At 47.3% G+C, this 21,860-nt stretch overlaps 1 protein-coding gene across 1 annotated transcript in view; it reads right to left on the bottom strand.

Moving 5' to 3' along the window:
- CC2D2B (coiled-coil and C2 domain containing 2B) overlaps positions 1 to 21,860 on the bottom strand; it is a 2,924,037-nt gene that overhangs the window by 486,171 nt on the left and 2,416,006 nt on the right. The window contains exon 17 of the mRNA XM_069611382.1: positions 16,002 to 16,136. Coding sequence (XP_069467483.1) covers positions 16,002 to 16,136 — 135 coding nt within the window. The remainder of the gene's footprint in view (positions 1 to 16,001; positions 16,137 to 21,860) is intronic.

The raw sequence follows: 21,860 nt of genomic DNA, 5'->3' as shown, positions 1-21,860 counted from the left end.
CTATCAACCGTTCCCCCCCTCCCAGTACCCCAACTACACACCACAGCACACAACCCAACCCCCCCCACCCTACCCTACCCCAACAAATGCCCAGCTCCATCCCTGGATCTCAGGCCCACCCGCTTCTGGTCCTGTCTCGTGTCCGAGGACTAGGACACGGCGGGGCGTCACCGATCTAACAGTGACCTAACTAAGTATACGACTATTGGGGTCAAGAGGTGCCTCTCGGGAGCTCCCTATCATCTATTTTAGGAGAAGTGCGTCCAGCGGGTCCAGCCGGCTCGTACCACGATTCACTCCCCACAAGCATAATACAGAACTATATTCAAGTCCCAATGTCTGAGCTATGTCACCCTGGGTGCCACAGCAACATGCTACTTATCTTCCGCAGCTTCCTTCTGGACATCCGATTCCTGAGGTCGGCCCTGCATATCCAGCCAGTCAATCGCTTCGTCTGGCGTCTCAAAGAAAAGGGCTCTGTTCTTGTAAAACACCTTCAGCTTGGCTGGATAAAGCAACATGTAGCGGTGGCCTGCTTCCCTCAGCCTTCTTTTCACCGATCCAAAGTTTATTCTACTACGCTGTACGAGCAGCGTATAGTCCGGGTACGCTGTGATCTTTGCAGACCCCCTCTCAATCGTTCCTCCCTTCCGAAAAAAATCAAGAATCTTCTCCCGATCCCGATAATTCAGGATCTTTGCGATCATCGGCCGCGGGGGGGCTCCTGGGGCCGGTCTCCTTGTTAGGGCCCTGTGCGCTCGTTCCACCACGAACCCCTGGGACAGCACCCCGCCAGTTATCTCCTGTAAGAGCAAGGTCTCCACGTATTCTGTGGAGTTTGGCTCCTCCATCCCTTCCGGTAGGCCCACTATACGGATGTTGTTGCACCTGGCTTGCTCAGGTCTGTCCTCCAGATTGCCCACCCGTTGCACGAGGGCATGGAGCTCCTTAGCATGCGGGGCACACGCCTCCGTGGTTGGGGCCAATTCCTTCTCCAAGGCCCCTGTGCGCTCCGCAATCGTCCGCACATCCTGTCTCAGCAGGTTCACCTCCTCCTTGACCGCTCCGATCTTGAGGTCCAGGCCCTCCTTCAGCTCTTTCATGGCCAGGTCCAACTTTGTCTCCCTGGCCACTTTCAAGTCAGCGATCGCCGCCAGCACCTCCTGGATCGTGCCCGGTGTTTCCGCCGCTACCGCGGGGGTCTCCTTGCTTTTGCCCCCCTACGTGCCCGGGGGCGACTTGGTATAGGCCTCCATCGTGGGCTGTTTGTTCCTGGGCCGAACAATTTTAGAGGACATCGTGCACTTGTGTCTTGGCAGAAGCCAACTGCGTCATCCCACCCACAGCCGTCCGCGTGTTCTCAGGCCGCCGTTTGCGGGACTATTGCAACCGTGTTCAGATATGCCTTTGTTACTCTCCCCCACCAGGCGTGGGTCGCGTTCCTTTCAGAAATCAGCGCTCCCGCGGTATCGTGTCTCTGGGCCCTTCCGTAATCTTTTAGTCTCTCATGGGCATTGCCCTCACTTGCTCTTCACTCCCCCGCCACAGCACTCTGCAGGCCGCGAGGTCAACTAACTCGCAATGTGCCCCAGGATATTATGTCCTCACTCCCAAGGCGAAGGGGGCCGCTCCATACACCAGCCAGAGGCCAACAGTTGCCTCAAGTCAGCTTATCCTTTTCTCTAGTTGTTTCCTTATTTTACTTTATTTTTTTTTATTTTTTACATTTTTTAAAAAAAAATTTTATGGGGGGGGGCGCAGGGTTAGGCTCTCCACAACCCCCAGTACCGTGTGGAGGCAGCCAGTTAGAGCAGGTTTATTACCAGGCTTATTTCCAGAGATTCAGCACGCTCCAACGCGCTGGCCGCCTCTCCCTTCCCTGGCAGCCCAGCTGGCGGTGTTATTACATGTACGGGGCTGCGGTCTGAGCCGCCGTCCGCTCCCCTCCACCAAGTTACTTTGTGTATGTTCGCTGTCCGTGGTACGAGCGTGCCGCTCGTCTGTGCCCCCACCGATACAAAATATCCCTTCACTGTACGGATGCGCTACAGCGCTATGCCAACATCCGCCGGCTGTTTGCTCGTTCTCGGCGGGTCCCGTCAGGCACCCGTCCTGGGCACCCGCTTCATCTTGGCTCTTCTGCTCATGAACCCGACTCGCGGCCCGGGCTTCACACCCCCTTCCGCTGCTCTGCAGCGCATCCACAGCTCCTCAGCCGTTGCCTGGAGCAGGGTGCAGTAATGAGATTGGGGTCCCGCCGGGCCCTCTTTTCATCGCCGCCGCGGCGCCCCTCTGCTATTCCTTTGTGTTCCCCGCCATTTTGTATTCATTCCGCAGCAGGGCTCCCGAACTTCAAGAAGCTGCAACTTTGTTTCTGTGCATCAGCCATGCACCAAAAGTGCAGCGAGTGTGCTCACAATGTTCATAGTTAGGTGTGTTTAATATCAGCGCCAACAGGAGTCCGCGCACGCACTTTGCCATAGGATCATCGCCGGAGTGCTTCCTCTTACATGGCCGTCCTAGCCACGGCCCCCCATTGTCTTTATGATAAGTTTTATATATATCTGGTTCCTTTCCTTTATGAAGACGAAAATCTTAGGGTTACAGATACAGTCCCTTAAGTAGATGGGAGGGCCGGAGGCAGTGGAAGGGCAACCAGTCCTTTCAGAAGCCTGGTCCTGTAAGTTCAGTGAGTGGCCAGGTAACCAGTGTGTGCAGCAGACAGGGAAATCAGCAAGGGAGAGGGAGAGAGAAAGCGGAAGCGAAAAGGAAGGTTTTGGGTTGCTTCTGGAACCTTAGGTAGTCCTGCTCAAGTTTGAGAGAGACAGGGAGGCTGTGCCAGAGGGAGACCCCACTCTCTGCCTGAAGAAGCATCCGACCTTCAGAGAGTTGGAGGTGGATGAGCGCAGGGCTCGGGTATGTAAGATGCTTAGGAAGAGAAAGTTGGATGTAGTGTGGTCCTTGGCCCCAGAAAGTCCTGTGGACGATGCAGAGGGTCTTGAACGTGATCCTCGTAGCCACAAGAGCCAGTGGAGAGATGTCAGAGCTGGAGAGATACGGTCCCTGGGCTTGAGGTCAAGGACAGTTCTCGCAGTCCTGTTTTGGATCAGATGTGGAGGGCGAAGAGTAGAGGCAGGCAGATTTAGAAAGAGGCTGTTGCAGGTGTCCAGCCTAGAGAGGACCAGGGCTCTGGAGACAGTGAGCTTCTGGGGGAATGTGAGAAAAGGAAGAATACCTCTGAGAAGGTGCAGCTGATAGTGTGACTTCTTAGAGACGTCAGAGATGTGAGGAGAGAAGGAGAGGATGGAGTTGAAGATTACCCTAATGTTATTAGGCTCACTGGAAGGAGCAGGTAGAGGGCCCATGGAGGGCATCCAGAGAGAGAGCGGGAAGGCGGGAGCAGGAGTCCCAATTAGGAGGATCCCCGTTTTACTGGCATTGAGGCAGAGATCATTGGCAGCCCACTATTCCTGAATTGCGGACAGACATGCAGGTTTCAGAGACGAGCAGGGGAGACTTAGGGGAGCCTGAAGGAGAGCTGGGTGTCATCTGCATAACACTGAAAGCTAGAGCAGAAGGCAGAGATGCGGTTGGCCAGAGGTACCATGTAGTAGTTAAATAGCCAGGTACAGAGGTAAGACCCCTGGGGAACACCAAAAGTAGAGAGTGAGATAGAAGAGAGGAAAGACCAAGATCTTCGCCAAAGTATTGGCTAATAGACTGGGGCCCGTCCTCCCAAGGCTAATTGATCAAGATCAGACAGGGTTTATTCCCGGAAGAGGGACCCACGACAACATCAGGCGAATGATAAATCTAATTGAATGTGGCCACAAATCAAAGACAGGGATGGCTGTGACCTCATTAGATGCCCATAAGGCCTTTGACCGGGTGGACTGGAGCTATATCCATGCGATCCTTAAACACTTTGGCTTTGGCCCCAATTTCATCACTTGGGTCATGTCTAACTACCAAACTCCCACTACACAACTTCGAAATAACAGCGCTAGATCAGACCACATACACATATCTAGAGGTACCAGGCAGGGCTGCCCACTATCTCCCCTAGTCTTTGACCTGTCCATGGAACCCTTCACCACTAGAATTAGACAAAATGAGGGCATTAGGGGACTACAAGTAGGTGATCAAGTATATAAAATAGCACTTTATGCTGATGACGTGCTAGTCACCGCCACAGACCTAGCATCCTCCCTGGGGGCGCTATGGAGCGAGATCGAGGAATTTGGGGCCCTGTCAGGATTCAAGGACAATCTGTCTAAATCCTCAGCACTACCCGTTAACCTCTCCACCAAGGAAAGGGACTCCCTTACCCCACTCTCTCCAATCCCCTGGGCTAATGGTGCAATAGAATACCTTGGGATTCAGATCACCAAAGATCCGAACCGACTGTACTCGAACAACATCCCGCAATTAATTAGCGTCCTGCAGAACAACCTCAAAAGGTGGAAACAGCAGGAAATCTCCTGGTTCGGGCAAATCTCTGCCATTAAAATGAACCTGATCCCCAGGTGGTTATACCAATGCGTAGCACTTCCTGTACAGATCCCGGGCCCTGCCATAAAGGCTTTACAAAAGAAAATCCTAGATTTTGTTTGGGGGGGAAGGGGGAACCCTGAATTAACAAACAAATCATGCTTAAAGGGAAATCGCAGGGGGGATGGGCGTCCCTGACTTTGCCAGATATTTCCTACCCGCCCAACTATCACACGCCTTCTCCTGGGTGCAAGAAGCAGACCCCACGAAATGCCGACAAATCGAAGAGTCCTGGTGCCCGGTCCCTCTACCTGATCTCCCGCACCTACCACATATAAAACTGCAGGCAAACAGCGGGCCCCTATCAGCCACAAATATAAGGACCCATTGCTGGAAATTCGCAGCACGGAAATGGGGAGTACATTGCACCGTGGGTCCCCTATCTCCCATCTGGAACAACCCGGAATTCTCTCCAGGTAACCCCCCGAGGGAATTCCAAGCCTGGGTAGCAGGGGGTCTGTCGAAAACTTGCCACTTTTTAGAAGAGGGTGTGCCCATTACTTTCGAAAGATGCAAAATAAAATTTGGAGTGGGAGAACGAGAAAGATTCCGCTACTCCCAAATCAGGCACTGGCTATCTCACAAGAAAACATGTGAAAAATGCGCCAGAGAACCAACAGCGCTGGAACTCACGCTAACGTCGGCAACCAGCAGTGGCAGCACGTCCACCATCTACCGGCTCCTGGACAGATCAGACCCTACAAAAAAAGAAAGATATATGACAGAATGGGAAAAGGATCTTGGTCGTGAAATCGCGATAGAAGAATGGGGGAAAATATGGGACAGATTGCACAAAAGCTCACAATGTATCACGAACAGGGAAGGGGGTTACAAACTGTGCTACAGATACTATATCACCCCCACCCAAATCCACAAAGCTAACCCAGATTTTCCTGACACATGCTGGCGCGGTTGTCCGGTGCCCGGGTCCCTATTCCACCTGCTGTGGTCGCGTCCAAAGGCGGAGGCATATTGGAAGGAAGTTCTCAAACACATCAAAGATATCTCCAGCCTCTCCATTCCTTGGGATCCAGGGATCGTCCTTATAGGGGAAACCGGAGACGGAGCATTCCCGATTTCAGGTCGGCTATGCAATCACCTACTACTTGCTGCTAAAATCGCAATGGCCCGACTTTGGAAAGACAAAAAGGCTCCCTCGATTGCCATATGGTGGGCCAAATGTTGGGACATAGCAGTAGCGGAAAAAATCACAGCGATACGAACTGATTCCCTACATAGAACTATGAATGTCTGGGACCCATTCCTGGATTACGCGGCCAGATTCCCAGCCCTCACGAGGAGACCTCCACTCACCAGATGGCTTCAATGCAGACACTGTAGTAGGACCCGGAGTTCCCCTTCTCGCGCTTGAATTAATTCGGACAAGCATCAGGGACCAAGAAATCCCCGCTCCCACCGGTCAATATTCCAGCTCTACCCTCACTCCCAACCTACAATCACTTTGAGTGACTCTTGCTCATGATGCACCTTATGCCTTTACTGCATTGTTGTAATGAATATATTTTGTTGTAAAAATCAATAAAATGTTGTGTTAAAAAAGAAGAGAGGAAAGACCCAAGTTGGACCTGGGAGGGAGAAAGGCGGTCAACCAGGCAAGGGCCTGCCCAGAGATACCCAGGTAGTCGCGGAGATGATTGAGCAGGATGGCATGGTTGACAGTGTCGAGAGCAGAGGATAGATCAAGGAGAATGAGGACAGAAGGAAGGTTGGAGTCAAGATTGAAGAGCAAGTCTTCAGGGTGTTCAGAAGAGCAGTTTCCGTGCTTCTGGCTGCTCTGAAGCCAGACTGGTGATCATGGAGGCAACAAACATATTCAGTATGTAGATTAATCTGGGAGATGGCCAGCTTTTCCAGGAGTTTGCCCAGGAAAGGAGTGATGGAGATCGGGCAATCATTTTCTGGAGAGGAAGGATCGGCAGAAGGCTTCTTAAGAAGGGGGTGCACAAGGGAGTGCTTAATGGGAAAGGGAAGATTCAAGTGGCAAGAAAGTGGTTGCAGAAATCAGCATAAAGAGGAACGAGTACAATAAAGTGCATTTTCACACAGCGAAACTGAGGACCACAACTGCAAAACGTAGACCATGCCAGTGCTTTCTAGTGAACTCTCGTTGAGTCCAGAAGACAATGAAGCGTAAACAATGCAGTGCTTGAAATGTGACAAGGCTATCATACTTAAGCTCATAAACAATTATAAGCTTTCTGGAGTCTTTAACAAAATGTATCTAATAAACAGACCAAACAAAATGGGACTAAGAAAGGGTATCTCAGTAAGCATATGGACGCCAATCAATAACTTAAAATGCTTTTCATCGTTGTTATTTTTTTAAAACACCCAATCTTTTTTCTTTTGTAATTCAGCATACATACATACATAGCCTGCTGTAATCAAACAGCCAATACTCTGCATCAAACTGCTTGTGGCATTGTCCATTCACTGGATTCCAAATTACATAGGTTGTCTGCTGACTTTGAACTGTAGAACTACCAGGACCAGAGTTCTACGTGAAGTGACTATGGGCAGCTGGTGACTTGCAGCCAACTACTTCCCCCATAAAAGGGAGAGAAGAGCTGAAGCGTGCAAAGCGGGTCACCGTTACGCCGTCAGGCAGACAGGAGAGGCGTTAGATGGAAGGATCTGGAGGAATTGTCCAAGAATGCTTGTCCGATAGGGCGAATTGGTGGTATTGGAAGCAGTCTAGCTTTCCTTGGAGGCAGGCTTTAATTCTCCACTATGCCACCCACGCATATCCCTCCCTAAAATAATTAAAGCACCACTTAAGAAAACAACGGTGTGTGGATGTGGCGGATCTGTGAACAAAATTACAAACATCTTTCTGGAGGGGGTAGAAAAGAGAACACTTAGCCAGAATGCCATGCTAGATCTAACTGCATCACTGGCAGGCCTTGGCAGTAAATTAACTGAAAGTTTAGAAAGGGTGCTTTCTCTGCCAGATGGGAATGTTGCTGAATTTCGTCTGCTGGTTGTGGCTGCGGAGGACCAGGCAGATCAAAAGGTTGGTACGAACACTGCGCCGGACAACGCAAAAGATCCTGAGATTTTACTGGTTTTGGAACATTTAATTCCGGCTAAAACGGATTCGCTCTTGATTGACATTCATAATCCTCAAGATGCAGGTGAAGCATTAAATGATCTACATGTTGACTTATGTATAGATAGGAATTCCTGTGCTTCTTTAATCTATGAGGTCCATTTAATTTTCAGCGAGGTTGATGGCGGCACAGTTAACTGGCAAAGGGCTATACAAGAGGAGACTGGGAGGTCATGGGAGTAGGCAATATAGATTTGATTGCACATAGTGTGAATGAATCACTGGTTAGCGACCAGGAGAGCGAGTCCTCTACTACTCAATATCTAGCCCTGGAACAACTTTTAACGGCGGTTTTGGAAAAATGCGATAATATGGAGTTGAAACTGAGTGCATAAGCAGATGATTTATGCGTTTTTAAATCCCTTTGCATGCAGGGAAACAAGCAGATTAGTACAGGTATCGGACTTAGAGAGAAATATGTGTCCTGCTTGAAAACAAATTTGACAGTCACTCTGCTTTATCGAAAGCTTACTCAATTGAGTGTGGGTAGAAAAGGAGGCACATCTAAACTGGTGACATAATCAGAAGGTGTGGCTGCTGATGACTCCATGCAGGAGGTAAATGAGACAAAGTAAGGAACCACTAACCCGCAGCCAGTCATAGAGTATGATGGTAATGAAAAAATTGGGAATGTGGGTTTGATTGAGAGAAGAAAAAAAAGAAGAAACTGACATTGACACATCACGCTTGTATGTATGTCATACGAGATTTGGGAAGTAGCAAAAGGCAATTCAGTGGGCCTCATTCCGAGTGCAGCTGTAAGGGGTTTACAGCACCAGTAAGGATGCAGCTGCTGTTAACCCCCTACCGCCGCATTCCGAGGTCCCTTAGCGGGTCCCACTAGGGCTGGCTGGTTTTACCAGCCGCCCTTAGCGGGAGCCGCTAAGGGACAAAGGAGCGAATAACAGGCCCGCTATTTGCGGGCCCATTATTAGCTCCTTCCCCATTCCCATTGAGCCCTATGGGGGCTCGAATGGGAATGGGGAATGGTTTTCGGAATGGGAATTTACCGGGTCCGCAAAGGTCAGAATGTCCCGGTAAGTCCCCATTCTGACACCACGGACCCGGACACAGGTTTGGAGGCATGGCTACCTCCAAACTCGTAATGACCCCCAGTGTCTCAAACTCCGAGAAGATGACATTAGTGGAAACAATAAATGGCAGGTATGATGTGGTACAGGTGGTCTCCACTGGCGGTGGAGATGGAGAAAAGAAGAAGAATTCTACGATTAATGAAATATTGGTATGCAGGGAGAGGACATTGATACCTAACTCCAATCAGATTGTTAGAGATTTTAGAAGTAATTTGATTGCTGATAAACATAACTCACTCGAGAGCTGATTGAGGAAGAACCCATTGCTGCTGTTAGTCGTTGTGTGGAAAATAGTAGCGAGGGAAGACATGAGGATATGTGATGTTTTATGAATAAATTGGAGATGCTGACGCATCCGCATAAAAATATACTAGCAAATGTCGTGAGTGGTGGCAAGAGAGACCATCCAGTGTATTATGAAGGGAATGCAAAAGTGGCAAAGTGGGTTGGATAACAGATCCATGAGAATTAGTGTGGGCACAATGAGGACTAGTAATCAAGAAGAGGAATCAGCGGGTGGCTATTTGCCACTGCAAGTTTGTAGGGTCACGAGGAACAAACTCCACCCAGCAATTAATCAAAATGTGATAATGCAATTTCTACACACTGTCACCCCCTTAAGAGTAATATCGGGTGATGCCCTATTGTTGTTTGACCATGAAGAGGACACTGGGCCTCATTACAAGTATGCCGGTCCAGAAATCGCGTTTCCGGTAGATCCATACTGGCACCTTTTTCCGGACCGACATAGTCAGAGTTGCGATGCTGGTAACACCAGCACCACAAGTGACCCACCGCATCCCCGGCAACACCGTTGCTGGAATCTGCAGAGAGACGCACAGCAGTGCCCGAGATACCAGCATGGCATTAGTAAGTGCACATTCCAAGCTGCACGGACACACAATTACCGGCATGGACAGGGAAACACTGGCATCACGGGCCACGTGTTAAGGAGACTTAGGGGTGTAGAAAAATGCCACAGGTGCCCAAAATCAGCACAGGTGGTCCCAATGAGCAGTGTTACAGCACAAAAGGACCATTCCCACACACCTTACAACACTGCCATGCTAGCAGTAGCAGTAGGAGTACTGGAGCTGGAGGCCTTGCTTGCAGCCTACTACTTGAAGAGGCAGGGAGGCAGAGGATGCAGCAGAGGCACTTGAGGAGAAGTAGGGCCATCATGGCCCAGCAAAACCCCAATGGCCAGCAGGTTGCATCCCGCAGGCAGCCACCAATTCCACGCTTAAGTGCCACACCTTTTAACGTGAGCCAACGCCAGATCCACACCCTGTACCGGCTAACTTCAATAGTGGACCTGATCCATGACGACCTGGTCAGCCTGATAAATACCTGCACATCCATCCCCTCTTGCTCAAGGTAGTGTCTGTGCTACACTTCCTAGCCACAGGCACATACCAACACACTGCGTGTTAGCTGCATGGGATATCGCAACACTGTTTTACGTGTGTCCTTGTCTAGGTCATTGATGCACTCTCAGGTCACGTTGGAGACCACATCAGCCTACCCAGGACTGCTGACCAGGTCAATGGTGCAAAAATAGCCTTTCATGCCCTTGCAGGCATGCCAAACGTAATTGGCGCTTTGAACTGCACACATGTGGTGCTGGTGGCCAGGCATGCTGTGCATTCTGTGGAGGCAGTGTATGGCAACAGAAAACTTTATCATTCACTGAGCATGCAGATGGTATGTGATGCCCATCACCTCATCACCCATTTCTGCGCCAGATTTCCCAGTTCAAGCCACGACTCCATGTTGCTCCACAACTCCACACTGCCTCGGTACATGGCACGTCACAGTACACAGCGTACCTGGCTGCTGGGTGAGTCTAACTACAAGGCATGTGCACTGTTTAATTGGGGGGGGGTCAGAAAACACCATAGCTTACCTAGCTGTTGGGTGAGTCTAACTGCAAGGGCATGTGCACTGTTGAATTGGGGGAGGGGAGTGTCATGATGCCTACCCCCGGGCATCCGGATCAAGCCCATCAGCCCCGGGAGCAGGCATCCAGACATTTACAAAAACCCCAGCAGCACCAGCTAGGGGCTGTCTGGGTTCAGTGCTGGCGCCGTAGGCAACAGGCTCATAATAAAAATCAGTCCTGGCGCCATGGCGCCAGGCTCATAGACATTACTTACCTCATGCAGACCATGCTACAAATAAATCCAAGCCAACGTGAGGCCTGGATGGGACTATTTTACTACAGGGACTATGTTTTACTCAGGTGTGGTCCTGGGGAACTTCTTTCCTGGGACTACTTTGGAGGCTATTTAAACCACGCACGAACAGCAACACATGCTTCGTGTTATTCTGCATCCAGCAGCGTGACTCTTACCGAACCTGCAGCCAGCATCCAGTCTTCTGCCACGTCCGTGTGCCTGCAGCCAGCATCCAGTCTTCTACCACGCCCGCCTCGAATCCGGAGCTCCTAGAATAAAGAGGAAGAAAAGGACAAGGTTAGAAAACAAACTTATTTCAAATTCCTCACCTGATTCCGGATCCATTTCATCTCCCGACCTGGAAAGTACATCAGTCCTGCACGCGTCGCTTCGCCAGCTCCAGCACGGCGGCATACTCACCAGTTCTCACAGCATCTTTCAATCCGGTACTGTCTCCATCATTTCTTCGTCGTACTCCGGCACCTAGGGGCACAAGAATAACAAGGTGAGCCAAGGGAATCAACAAATACCTCTTACCACCATAGACTTACCTGATTTACCACCGGTGGTATTATTCTCCATATCTTCATATGCCGCATCTGTAAAGAGGGAGAAAAACAACACGTTAACGCATGCAATAGTTACCGGACATCGTTGGGTAACACAGACTCTTACCTGAACGCCAGCAGCAGCTACGAGACCTTCTTCTCACGAACTCAGTTGCAACTTAAGGAAGGAACGGGACAAGAGCGAACATCGGGCACATTGAACTCTTTGAACTTGATACTTACCAATCCCACCTGGGACTTTAGAGTCAATGCTTACCGGAACTCTCCCAACACCTTCAAACTAGTGAAGTAATTGGTATCTACGCGCCCCTGCAAGACACGCAGGATGGAGAGCTCATCTTTTACAAACATAAGGTGAGGTTACTAAGGGGATATCGGGATATCGGAGGTGATTAGTGGGGGAGAGCGAGAACAGTTGGGAGGCCATCACTAAAACCCACAGGTGGCTAATCTCTGTCTCCACTTGCAGGAAAATACTTCTTCGGGTCCAGCAGACAAGACTAGGCGGGCCAGTCCAGACAGTCATCTCTGCACTACGCATCACGTTGACGGAGACCGCAGTTGTCTGGGTCCGATCGACACACCTGTGGGGTCCAGGTGAGCGTAACAGGGAGGGCAGAAAACACCATACCTTACCTGGCTGCTGGGTGAGTCTAACTACAAGGGCATGTGCACTGTTGAATGTGGGGGCTACAATAGTACAACAAGTAAAGATAAAAAAGGTAAGGGGAGACAAACCTACTTGTGTTGTGGATGCATTAAATGTGCAAGTGTACAGGTATAATTCAAGGTGCAGCAGTAAAAAAAGAACTACATGGACCTGAATACCCCACACCAAAGTGACAAAAAGAAGCACAAACACAGTCAAGCAAATCCACAACACCTGATGCAAAGACAGAGAATACTTATGCTTCCACCCACTGCCTGCACACAAATTAGCCAGGTCCCCTGCCTGTTAGCCGTGCACAATCACACAATCACAATCACACATGCAGCAGATTTGAAATCTAAATGTTTTCTAGTACATATCTCAGATTTTCTGTCATGGACATATAGGTATTCTTGCATTCTAATACAATAATGACACATACACCAGTTCCATTTGTGTTAGTTGTACTAAAAGGATCAGAGGTCATGTTGGCTGTGAATGGGCCATGTCAAAGCCACTGCACACCACACACCACTACGCATTCTCACAATGTGCATTTCTGGTAACCGAAATAGGACATATACTAACTAAACTGCATTTTGCATTTTTGTCTTCTCAAGTGAACACTCTAGAGCTATCAACATGATATGGGCAGAAGTATGACATTTTACACTTTGCTGTTGCTCCCGTGCAGGTGATACTGGTTATCCCCTGATGCCACGGTTGATGACCCCCGTGAGGCACCATACAACATTCACAAGCAGGTATACAACCGTGCCCATGTACGTACTCGGTGCACAATTGAACAGACATTTAGCCTGTTAAAGGCGAGTAGGGGAGTTATGTAGGGCTGCCTACGGGCATCCTGCTTATTTAACCTATATCTGGCTGATCTCCAGGAAGCCTTACAATGACCAGCCATCTGTCCTGCAATATTTGGTAATGTTGCGCTGTACTGGTTAGCCTACGCGGATGATCTAATAAGCATGGATTATACTGCTCATGGATAAAACTGCATGCTTTGGATCGATATTCAAAGAACAATAACCTGAGATTTAATACAGGGAAAACCAAGATAATGGTCTTCAGTAAAGGGAATTAAAGAATGAAAAAAATATAAGTGGCAGCTCCAGGATAAAGAAATAGAGGTAGTAAGAGATTATAAATATCTTTGAGTAATTGTAGATGACCAGTTAAAATGGGATAATCACTGGAATTCAGTACATTTAAAAGTCAATAAGATTGCAGGAGCAATTTGTCTTTTCGCAGGTATCCTTGGTCGACATATTTTGGAATCCATTGTAACACTGTATAAAGCCAAAATGAGGTCTATTGTGGCCTATGGTGTAGAAATTTGGGGGCAGGAGGTATGTATCCTGTTTGGAAAAATGGGAAGCAAACATTTTAAGGAAATTTGTTAAAACACACCTGGGACTTAACCTGATTAGCTGTAAAGCAGTGCTTACACAAAAGATAATACTGATGTATAGGACGCTAGTTACAGAGGAAGAAAGTTGACACAACGTCTATGGTCAGCCTCTAAATCAATGAATGTTCCATTTAGATATGGTCTGTTGAAAAATATGGAGGCCATAGCAACAAGGTGGGTCGCAGAAATACTTTTTACTGGCAATTGGTAATTTTAAGATCATATGTATATAATAAATACACACACAAAAAAAACACCTTGGGAAAAAGCTTTTTTAAATGCCCAGAGGAATGTAAAGAGCAAACAGTCAGCGGGCATCAAATGTATACATATTTGATATATGTACCATCTCATAGGGATTTGTGAGCTGCAAACCTCTGCTCCCGAATGGCTGGCAGAAAACCTTTAAGAATACTGTATTTATTTTAATGTTAAACTTTCTTTGACTTTTATATCATAACATTGACAAGAGAATTGCTGCTTCATGCCGTGTTGACATTTACCCATAGGGGCACTGTCACTAAAAAAAGAATGGCACATGGACAGGGCTGTCAGGAGACTTCATATCAGGAGAGAAACCGTGTCCCAATATGCGCTTTCACTTCTTCATCAATAGCCTGATGGGAGTTGTAATTTTGGGTGCTTCATTTGAATACAGTGGAGTGAACTACTAAGTTAAAAGCAAAACCCAGGAGTGTAGGAGTGTGTCCCTCATGACATGGAGTCAACTGGCAACCCTACTAATACATTACAGCATTTTTATATATTTGTTTGTTTGTTTGTTTTATTTATTTGTATAGCGCTCCAAACCCAGAGGTAGAAGGGCGCTTAAAGAAGACGTTACATAGTGAGATATATACAATTTCAAAATATAGCAATTTACAGAGTTTACAATATACAGAGTTTACAAACATAGTCCAGAGGGAGGTGTACGCACATATCTAGGGAGGTATGTGTCACTCTTTGTTCAGGAGCCAGCCGATAACCTGGTTCCTGAAGATCTGGAAGGACTCAATAGTTTTAATGTTGAGTGGTAAGATGTTCCAAAGTTCGGAGGCAAGTACTGTGAAACTGGCACCTCCAGCTCTTTTTAAGGAGAATCTAGGCACTGTCAAGCATAAGGTGTTGGAGGATCTGGTGGTTCCGGTGGCAGGTTTCAGGGTGAATTTATTGGTGAGGTATGGTGGGGCTAGGTGGTTTAATGCCTTGTATGTGAGGCAGATGGTTTTCAGATCAATTTTTTGTCGTATTGAGAGCCATTTGCACGGTTTCCTAACAGTGGATATGTGCTCTCGCCTGGGGATGTTAAGTGCAGCTCGTAGTGCGTTGTTTTGAAGTACCTGTAATTTGTTGATTATAGATTGGTTAGCACCTAGGTATAGGCTATTGCAATAGTCCAATTCGGACTGTATGAGGGCTCTAGCAAGAGTGAGGCAGTTATTGGATCATAGGAAGGGTATACTGGCCCTAATTAGTTTGCCTGTGTAGGCGGAGGCTGAGGCGATCATGATGGTTTGTTTGGTGAGGTTAGAGATGGCATCAAGGTAAAAACCTAGAGTTTTCACGCTTTTGTCTATTTATAGACATTTCCATTATCAGCCATGACCTACATGGAAAGGACTTGTTCGTCCTTCGGTAAGATGTAGGTCATCACTGAAAAAGAATGACTACCAAAACAGGTTATGTTTTCTTCACCCCTGAGTGACCATAAAAGGAGCACCCAAAACACATAAAGATGAATGAGTACAATAAAGTACATTTTCTCACAGCGAAACTAAGTACCATGACTGCAAAACGTAGACCATGCCAGTGCTTTCAGCGCACTCGCCTTGAGTCCAGAAGACAATGAAGCAAAAACGATGCAGTGCTTGAAATGTGACAAGGCTATCATACTTAGGCTCATGAAGGATTATAAGCTATGTGGAGCCAATGACAAAATGGATCTAAATAAACAGACCAAATAAAATAAGAGTAAGAATGGGTATCTCGGTAAGCATGTGGACGACAATTAATAACTTACTATTTGTATTTTTTCAATGCTTATGCTTTTCAATAACATACTGAAGATCGAGTTGCTGGAAATATATTTCATATAGCCAGTCTTGCCACTTGTTCCCAGAAATGGTGGATAGCTCTATAGCTCAATTATTTTGTTGAACTTGTGCGCCCCAATTAGTGCTCCATGTAGAGGAATTTTGGTATTGAAAGTGCAAAATGTATTTTGAACACAGTAAAAGACTTAAAATGAATAACTTTCCCCAATGATATAAGTTAATACTCAAAAGAAAACATGTACATTGTTGTATTTCTTAAAGATTATGATATTTGATACACTATAATCATGGTTCACATTTTTTCCAAAACACCCAATCATTTTTTCTATCGTAATTAAGAATACGTACATTATCTGCTGTAATCAAACAGTCAATACTCTGTAGAGGGCAAAATGCATCAAACTGCTTGTGGCATTGTCCGTTCATTGGATTCCAAAGTAAATATTCAAAAAGTTCCTCTGTCAACACGTAAGCCACTGATCCCTGTTAAAAAAGTAAATTATGAATGCATATACCTCAGCATGATAACTCAAGATCCTGTTTTCTGTATATGCAAATTCGATATTAGGACATGTTGATATCAGGGTTAATCACATATTTGGGTAATTGCTGCTCGAAGAACAAATTCATTATTATCATTTACCGTGCTGCTCTGTAACCAGCCTCATCACGACTCTGACTCTTGCCATCATTCCTACTTATACTGGTAGTTGCCAGCACCATTTTTCTCAGTTCCACCTTTTAACCTCTGGTGTACGCATGCAGTGCTGGATCCAGAACTCCCAGCATCCTTTGCAAGATTTTTGTATGGGATCCCTAACCCCCCATCTCCCCATCTTTCTGGCCCGTGTGAACGTAGCACGCACATAATAAAATTCTATGCCACACTAAAAAACAGCTAGACTGGGTACATTATAATGACATTCTAGCCACGTAATAAAACATCATGCTGGCTTTATCATAGTTTCCCAGTACAAAAATACCAGTCTAGTCACATAATAACCAGTAACATGTTTGCTTTATGATGATGCCCATTTAAAAAAATTGCAGTGCCATTATGGCACTATGCCCCTCACACACGCACACACCTATTCACAGAACATTAACTTGCTCACCCGTACGCTCATTCACATACGCACCCAGTCACCCAAACATCATGCACTCATTCATTCACACAAACACACATTGCATAACATACCCTTCCATGCATGCACCCATACATACATCATAAACAAGCAGCACAAACACACACACGCGCACACACATTTTTTCATACCTGCTCTGGACCCTGATCTATCTTCCTTAGGAAGGAATCTACTTCAGCAGCCAAATTGTTTGCTTCAGCTTCCACTACGCAGACAGGAAACAGGAAGTAGGGAGAGCTTCCTGTTTTCCTATAATGTGCAGTGGGGCAAGACAGAAAGTAACGTTCTAGCTGAGGCACGGTGCTCCATAACGCAGAAATAAGACAGATCATTTGTTTATGAAGGTGGAGCACATGAATATAAATACTGTTACTTCTAACACAAAAAATAATTAAACCAGCTTTTATTTTTTAAAAGTCACTGAACATAACTTGATTTGGAGAGTTTCTTATTTTTGCCTTGTGCCAGTCCACTAAAACTTTTAAGTGCATTCATAGAACACAATAATAATCATATATTCGAAATAGGTTTCTATTTAACATTAGAAAATTAAAAGATACCAATTTATTTTTCACCAGTTTTCAATGATTCATTATTGAACTACTATAGTTTTATGTAGCCATACGTAAACTGGCATTGAATTGTAATAGTTGCTCACTTTATTAGTACATGATAAATTAGAACGCCTCTCAGATTTTAAGTGCTTGTTGTTAATAAAATCCTATCATATCTGCTGTTCTAAAAGCGAGGTAATTTACAGTACCACATATACAAATTGATTGCAATTATATAATAACTTGACATTGTTGGAAGGGTATACAAACAGAACATGATTTCCAATTAAAAAAAATGCAATTCATGATCTTTATTCAACCTAGATTCCGCCAAACATACGTAAACTATTTTTTGGCTTCTTCTTGTTTTAATGTAGTTTCCTCATCTCCTCTTCTTTCATCCGTCACAATTGTTTTTGATGCCAACAATTCTTTTCTGTTTAATGATCTTACATTTGTAGTGTTCTTGCAAATGGGATTGGTTGAGAAAGACGTTCATGTGGGAATGGGAAGCCCTGGAGTGGAAAGCAATAAGGCCTTATCTGCCCATTCCAGAAGCACAATAAAAAGAAAAAGCACTGGCAGGCCACATGATTTTGCTGTTTGCCCGGATTCCTTACCTTTTTCAAAGCTTTTTTTGGTCATAGTGCCAAAAAGGTCAAATCCATTGTAGGGCTTGTCCAATAACTTTGCCTGAACATCTGCTTTGAAGAACAAATTACTTTCGGTAATGTCCTGATGGAAACTATGATTTCTCCTACAGATTCCTCATCTTCTGAAATATACCCTTGTTGCAATCAGCTTGACAACATTTATAAAGTCTATAGTCACCAGGTAGTAGTACATTGTGGCTCTTAGGCTGGCTCATCATGTCCCCTCTGCACTGTCTAGTGCTGGCAGTCTTGTCATCTATACTTATACTTTTTTTTTTTTTAACTTTCTTTATTTGTCTTGACAACACACCAGAACAAACAAGGCGCCATATGGCACCAGAAATGAGTCAATGGAGTTAACAACATACATTATTAGCCACACATCATGCATCAATTACGCTACACAGAAGATGAGGCAGCAGGCTAGACATCAACAGTTTATATCAGAAAAAGAGCATCACTTATGGGGAGCCCCTAGGGGAGGACACAACAGAGTTCGTGGGTGAGGCCATGGCAGCCATATAGTCCCAAAACTTCCCCCAGATGTCTCTCGGCATCGAGTGGGAGTGCTGCATTGCATTCCAAGAATCCTCAATATCGTGAACCCATGTGATTGACCTGAGCCACTGTGCATAGGTAGGGGCCCTAGGACGGAGCCAGCATAATAATATACAGCGGACCGCCAACAGCATGCCCAGGCCTGCAAGTTTCTGAGAGTCGCGGGGAAGCTTTGGGAGATCATGAAATAGGCAGTGTAATGGGGTGGGGGCTATGGTATAGTCCAGGATATCTGAAAGTGTGGAGCAGACGTCTAACCAGAACTGGGTGAGACGAGGGCAGTGCCATAGCATATGAATGTAGGTAGCCCGATCCATGCCACAACTGGGGCAGCTGGGAGGAACGGTGCCGAACATGCGATGTAGTCTTACTGGTGTATGATGGTATCTGTGTAGCACCTTGAATTGTATTAATTTAAATTTGGTGTTGTAGGATACATTGTGGATACGGCCACACATATAGGACCATCTCTCGTCAGTGAGTTCAACTCCCAGATCCTCCTCCCACGCGCGTTTCAACCCTGTAAAAGGGGGGCCGTCCTATTCTGCATTAATGAGTACAGCCTCGACACTTTGCCCCTAAAGGAGAGGTAGGAGCAGAGTTCCGCCACTATTGGCTCATCTGGGGGTAAGGCAGGGAAATCAGGGAATTTGGATTTTAGATTCTTACGTAATGAGGAGTATTGTAGCCATACTGAAGGCCGGCCTCTAAGAGGTGGGGGAAGATCCAGCCACTCAACAAAGTTCTCCCGTTCATAGGCATCACGGAGTGCCAGGAAGCCGGCATCCGCCCAGTGTGATATGAAGGATTGCGGGATATGTGGAACATCGGGGAGAAAGTTCCATAACGGCAGGTCACCGTGAAACGGATGAGGCGTGCCAACCATTGCCCAGAGTTTGGACAACTCCAGGGATGTGGCAGCAACCGGGTCCGCGGAGTCTGGGTCAGAGGGTGCTGGTTTGAGAATCAGGGAGCCTATCACAGGGTCCGAAACCGCTAGTTTTTCCAGCCGAACATGTGGGGAGGATTAGTAGTATTAAACCAGTACGACGCAAACTGCGATTGGGCTACTATCCAGTATCTGGTGAAATCAGGAGCGTTGAACCCACCCAGTTCTTTGGGGGTGGTCAATGTGGAGAGTTTAAGGCGAACAGCTCCCGAATGCCATAGAAAGGTGTTGGTTATCTGACGCAGCTTTTTGAAAAAACATCCCCAGGGCACACAGGGAGGTTGGTAAAATGATACAGAAGTTGGGGTAATACCACCATTTTAAGGATTCCAATCCTGCCAGCTAGTGAAATGGGGAGCTTGGACCAGCTGGAAGCCTTCACCGCAAGGCTAGTTAAATAAGTCTGATAATTGTCCTCGTGGAGCTTGGCCTTGTGGCGGGAAACCACCACCCCCAGGTAGGTGATGCTGAATGGCGACCAGTTGAAGCCATATAAGTCTGCGGGAGGTTGTGTGGAATCTGTTAGTGGGAATAAAGTGGACTTGGAACAATTTATTTTAAGGCCAGATATGTCCCCAAAGCGAGCCACATCCGCTAACATGGGGGCGAGATTAGAGTTGGGAGACCGGATATAGAGAAGAGCGTCATCCGCATATAGGGAGATCACATCGGATTGGCCGGTCGTGCGTAGGCCCCTATGCGAGTGGGATTGGCGTACCATGTCCGCAAAGGGTTCCATTGCAATGGCGAATATGAGGGGGGAGAAGGGGCAGCCCTGTTGTGTGCCTCTGGATATCTGAAAGGGGGCAGAGCATCTGTCCTTGGTCGAACCCTGGCCGACGGGGCAGTGTAGAGTAACCCGACCCACGCATGGAAATTGGGGCCGAACCCGCACCTCTCAAGGACTCGCCATAGATACCTCCATGAGACTGAGTCGAAGGCCTTCTGCATGTCTAGGGTGGCTGCAACCGCCTGCGTGGTGGGACTGATTCTGCTAATTACATTGAAGAGTCTCCTCAAATTCAGGGATGTAGATCTACCCGGGACAAATCCCGCCTGGTCGGGGTGAATAATGTGCGGCATATGTGGGGCTATGCGGTTGGCCAGCAGTTTAGCATATATTTTAACATCGCTGTTAATCAGAGACAGCGGTCGATATGAGCCACACTGAGTGGGGGGCTTACCCGGCTTAAGGAGCACTGTTATCAGCGCTTCTCGGAGAGATGGAGGAAGAATACCCTTTTCACACGATTCCTCCCACCGGGCCAATAGTTGCGGGATCAGAATCAACTTATATCGTTTATAAAAATCCATGGGGAGCCCGTCGGGGCCAGGGGCCTTCCACGAAGCCAGCGATACAATGGCCTCGTCAAGCTCATCAGAAGTAAACGGTCTCTCCAGGAGTAGGCTGGTTTCGGTGGACAGCACTGAGAGGGGGAGGGCCTCCAAGTAGGAGTCAATTTCCGGGGCTTGGGGACCATCGGGGGCAGAGTACAAGGAGGTATAGAATAGTTGAAACTGGGAGTTGATGTCCTGGGGGGAGGTGGCGAGCGAGCCATCGGGTCTCACTATCGCAGGGATGTGGGGGGCACCGAACTCCCGGCGCAACAGCCTGGCTAGCAAGCGACCCGGGCGTTCGCCCTCACCGTATTTCCTCACCGCCTGGGGGGAGTCTAGGAATTTAACCTCATGCTGGACAAGGTCACGAAACCTGTCCAGCTCAGAACCCAGAGCAGCTGGGGAATGGTCATGAGCATATTGGGATTCAAGGATAGCCAGAACCGTTTCACTGGCAGCAATGTCTGAGCAGATTTCCTTAAGGATGCCGCAGCACTTGGATATGGCCATCCCCCTCACGTACGCTTTGAACAACTCCCACAGGACAGCATGCAATGTTACCGAACCTGTATTAATCTAAAAAAATTCCTCAATGGAGGATTCGAGTTCGGTTGCAAAGGCCTGGTCGAGAAGCGCGTATGGTCCTAATCTCCACAGCCTAGCTTTTTCGGCATCAGAACCCCAGTTTAGGGATATGAGTACCGGCGAATGGTCCGAGATCGTCCTAGGAAGGATAGCCAAGTGGGACACGGATCTGACCAATGTGTCCGTTATTAGCCATCTGTCTATCCTGGAGTCGGAATCGTGGACCGAAGAATAGAAGGAGAACGTGTGGGAATCAGGGTTCATTAGATGCCATACATCCACAAGTGCCAGCCGAGGGAGGGATGTAAGGATAGTGTAGGCTGCCTTGGAAAGTTGGCGAGGTCTGGTGCCTGACCTATCTAGGGTGACATCTAGTATGGTATTGAAATCACCCCCCACAATATCGGAAGTAGGGGGTAACTTTC

This window comes from Ambystoma mexicanum, chromosome 8, assembly GCF_040938575.1.
Source record: "Ambystoma mexicanum isolate Mex_15411 chromosome 8, UKY_AmexF1_1, whole genome shotgun sequence".
Classification (NCBI taxonomy): domain Eukaryota; kingdom Metazoa; phylum Chordata; class Amphibia; order Caudata; family Ambystomatidae; genus Ambystoma; species Ambystoma mexicanum.
This window is presented reverse-complemented; position numbering and strand designations above follow the sequence as displayed.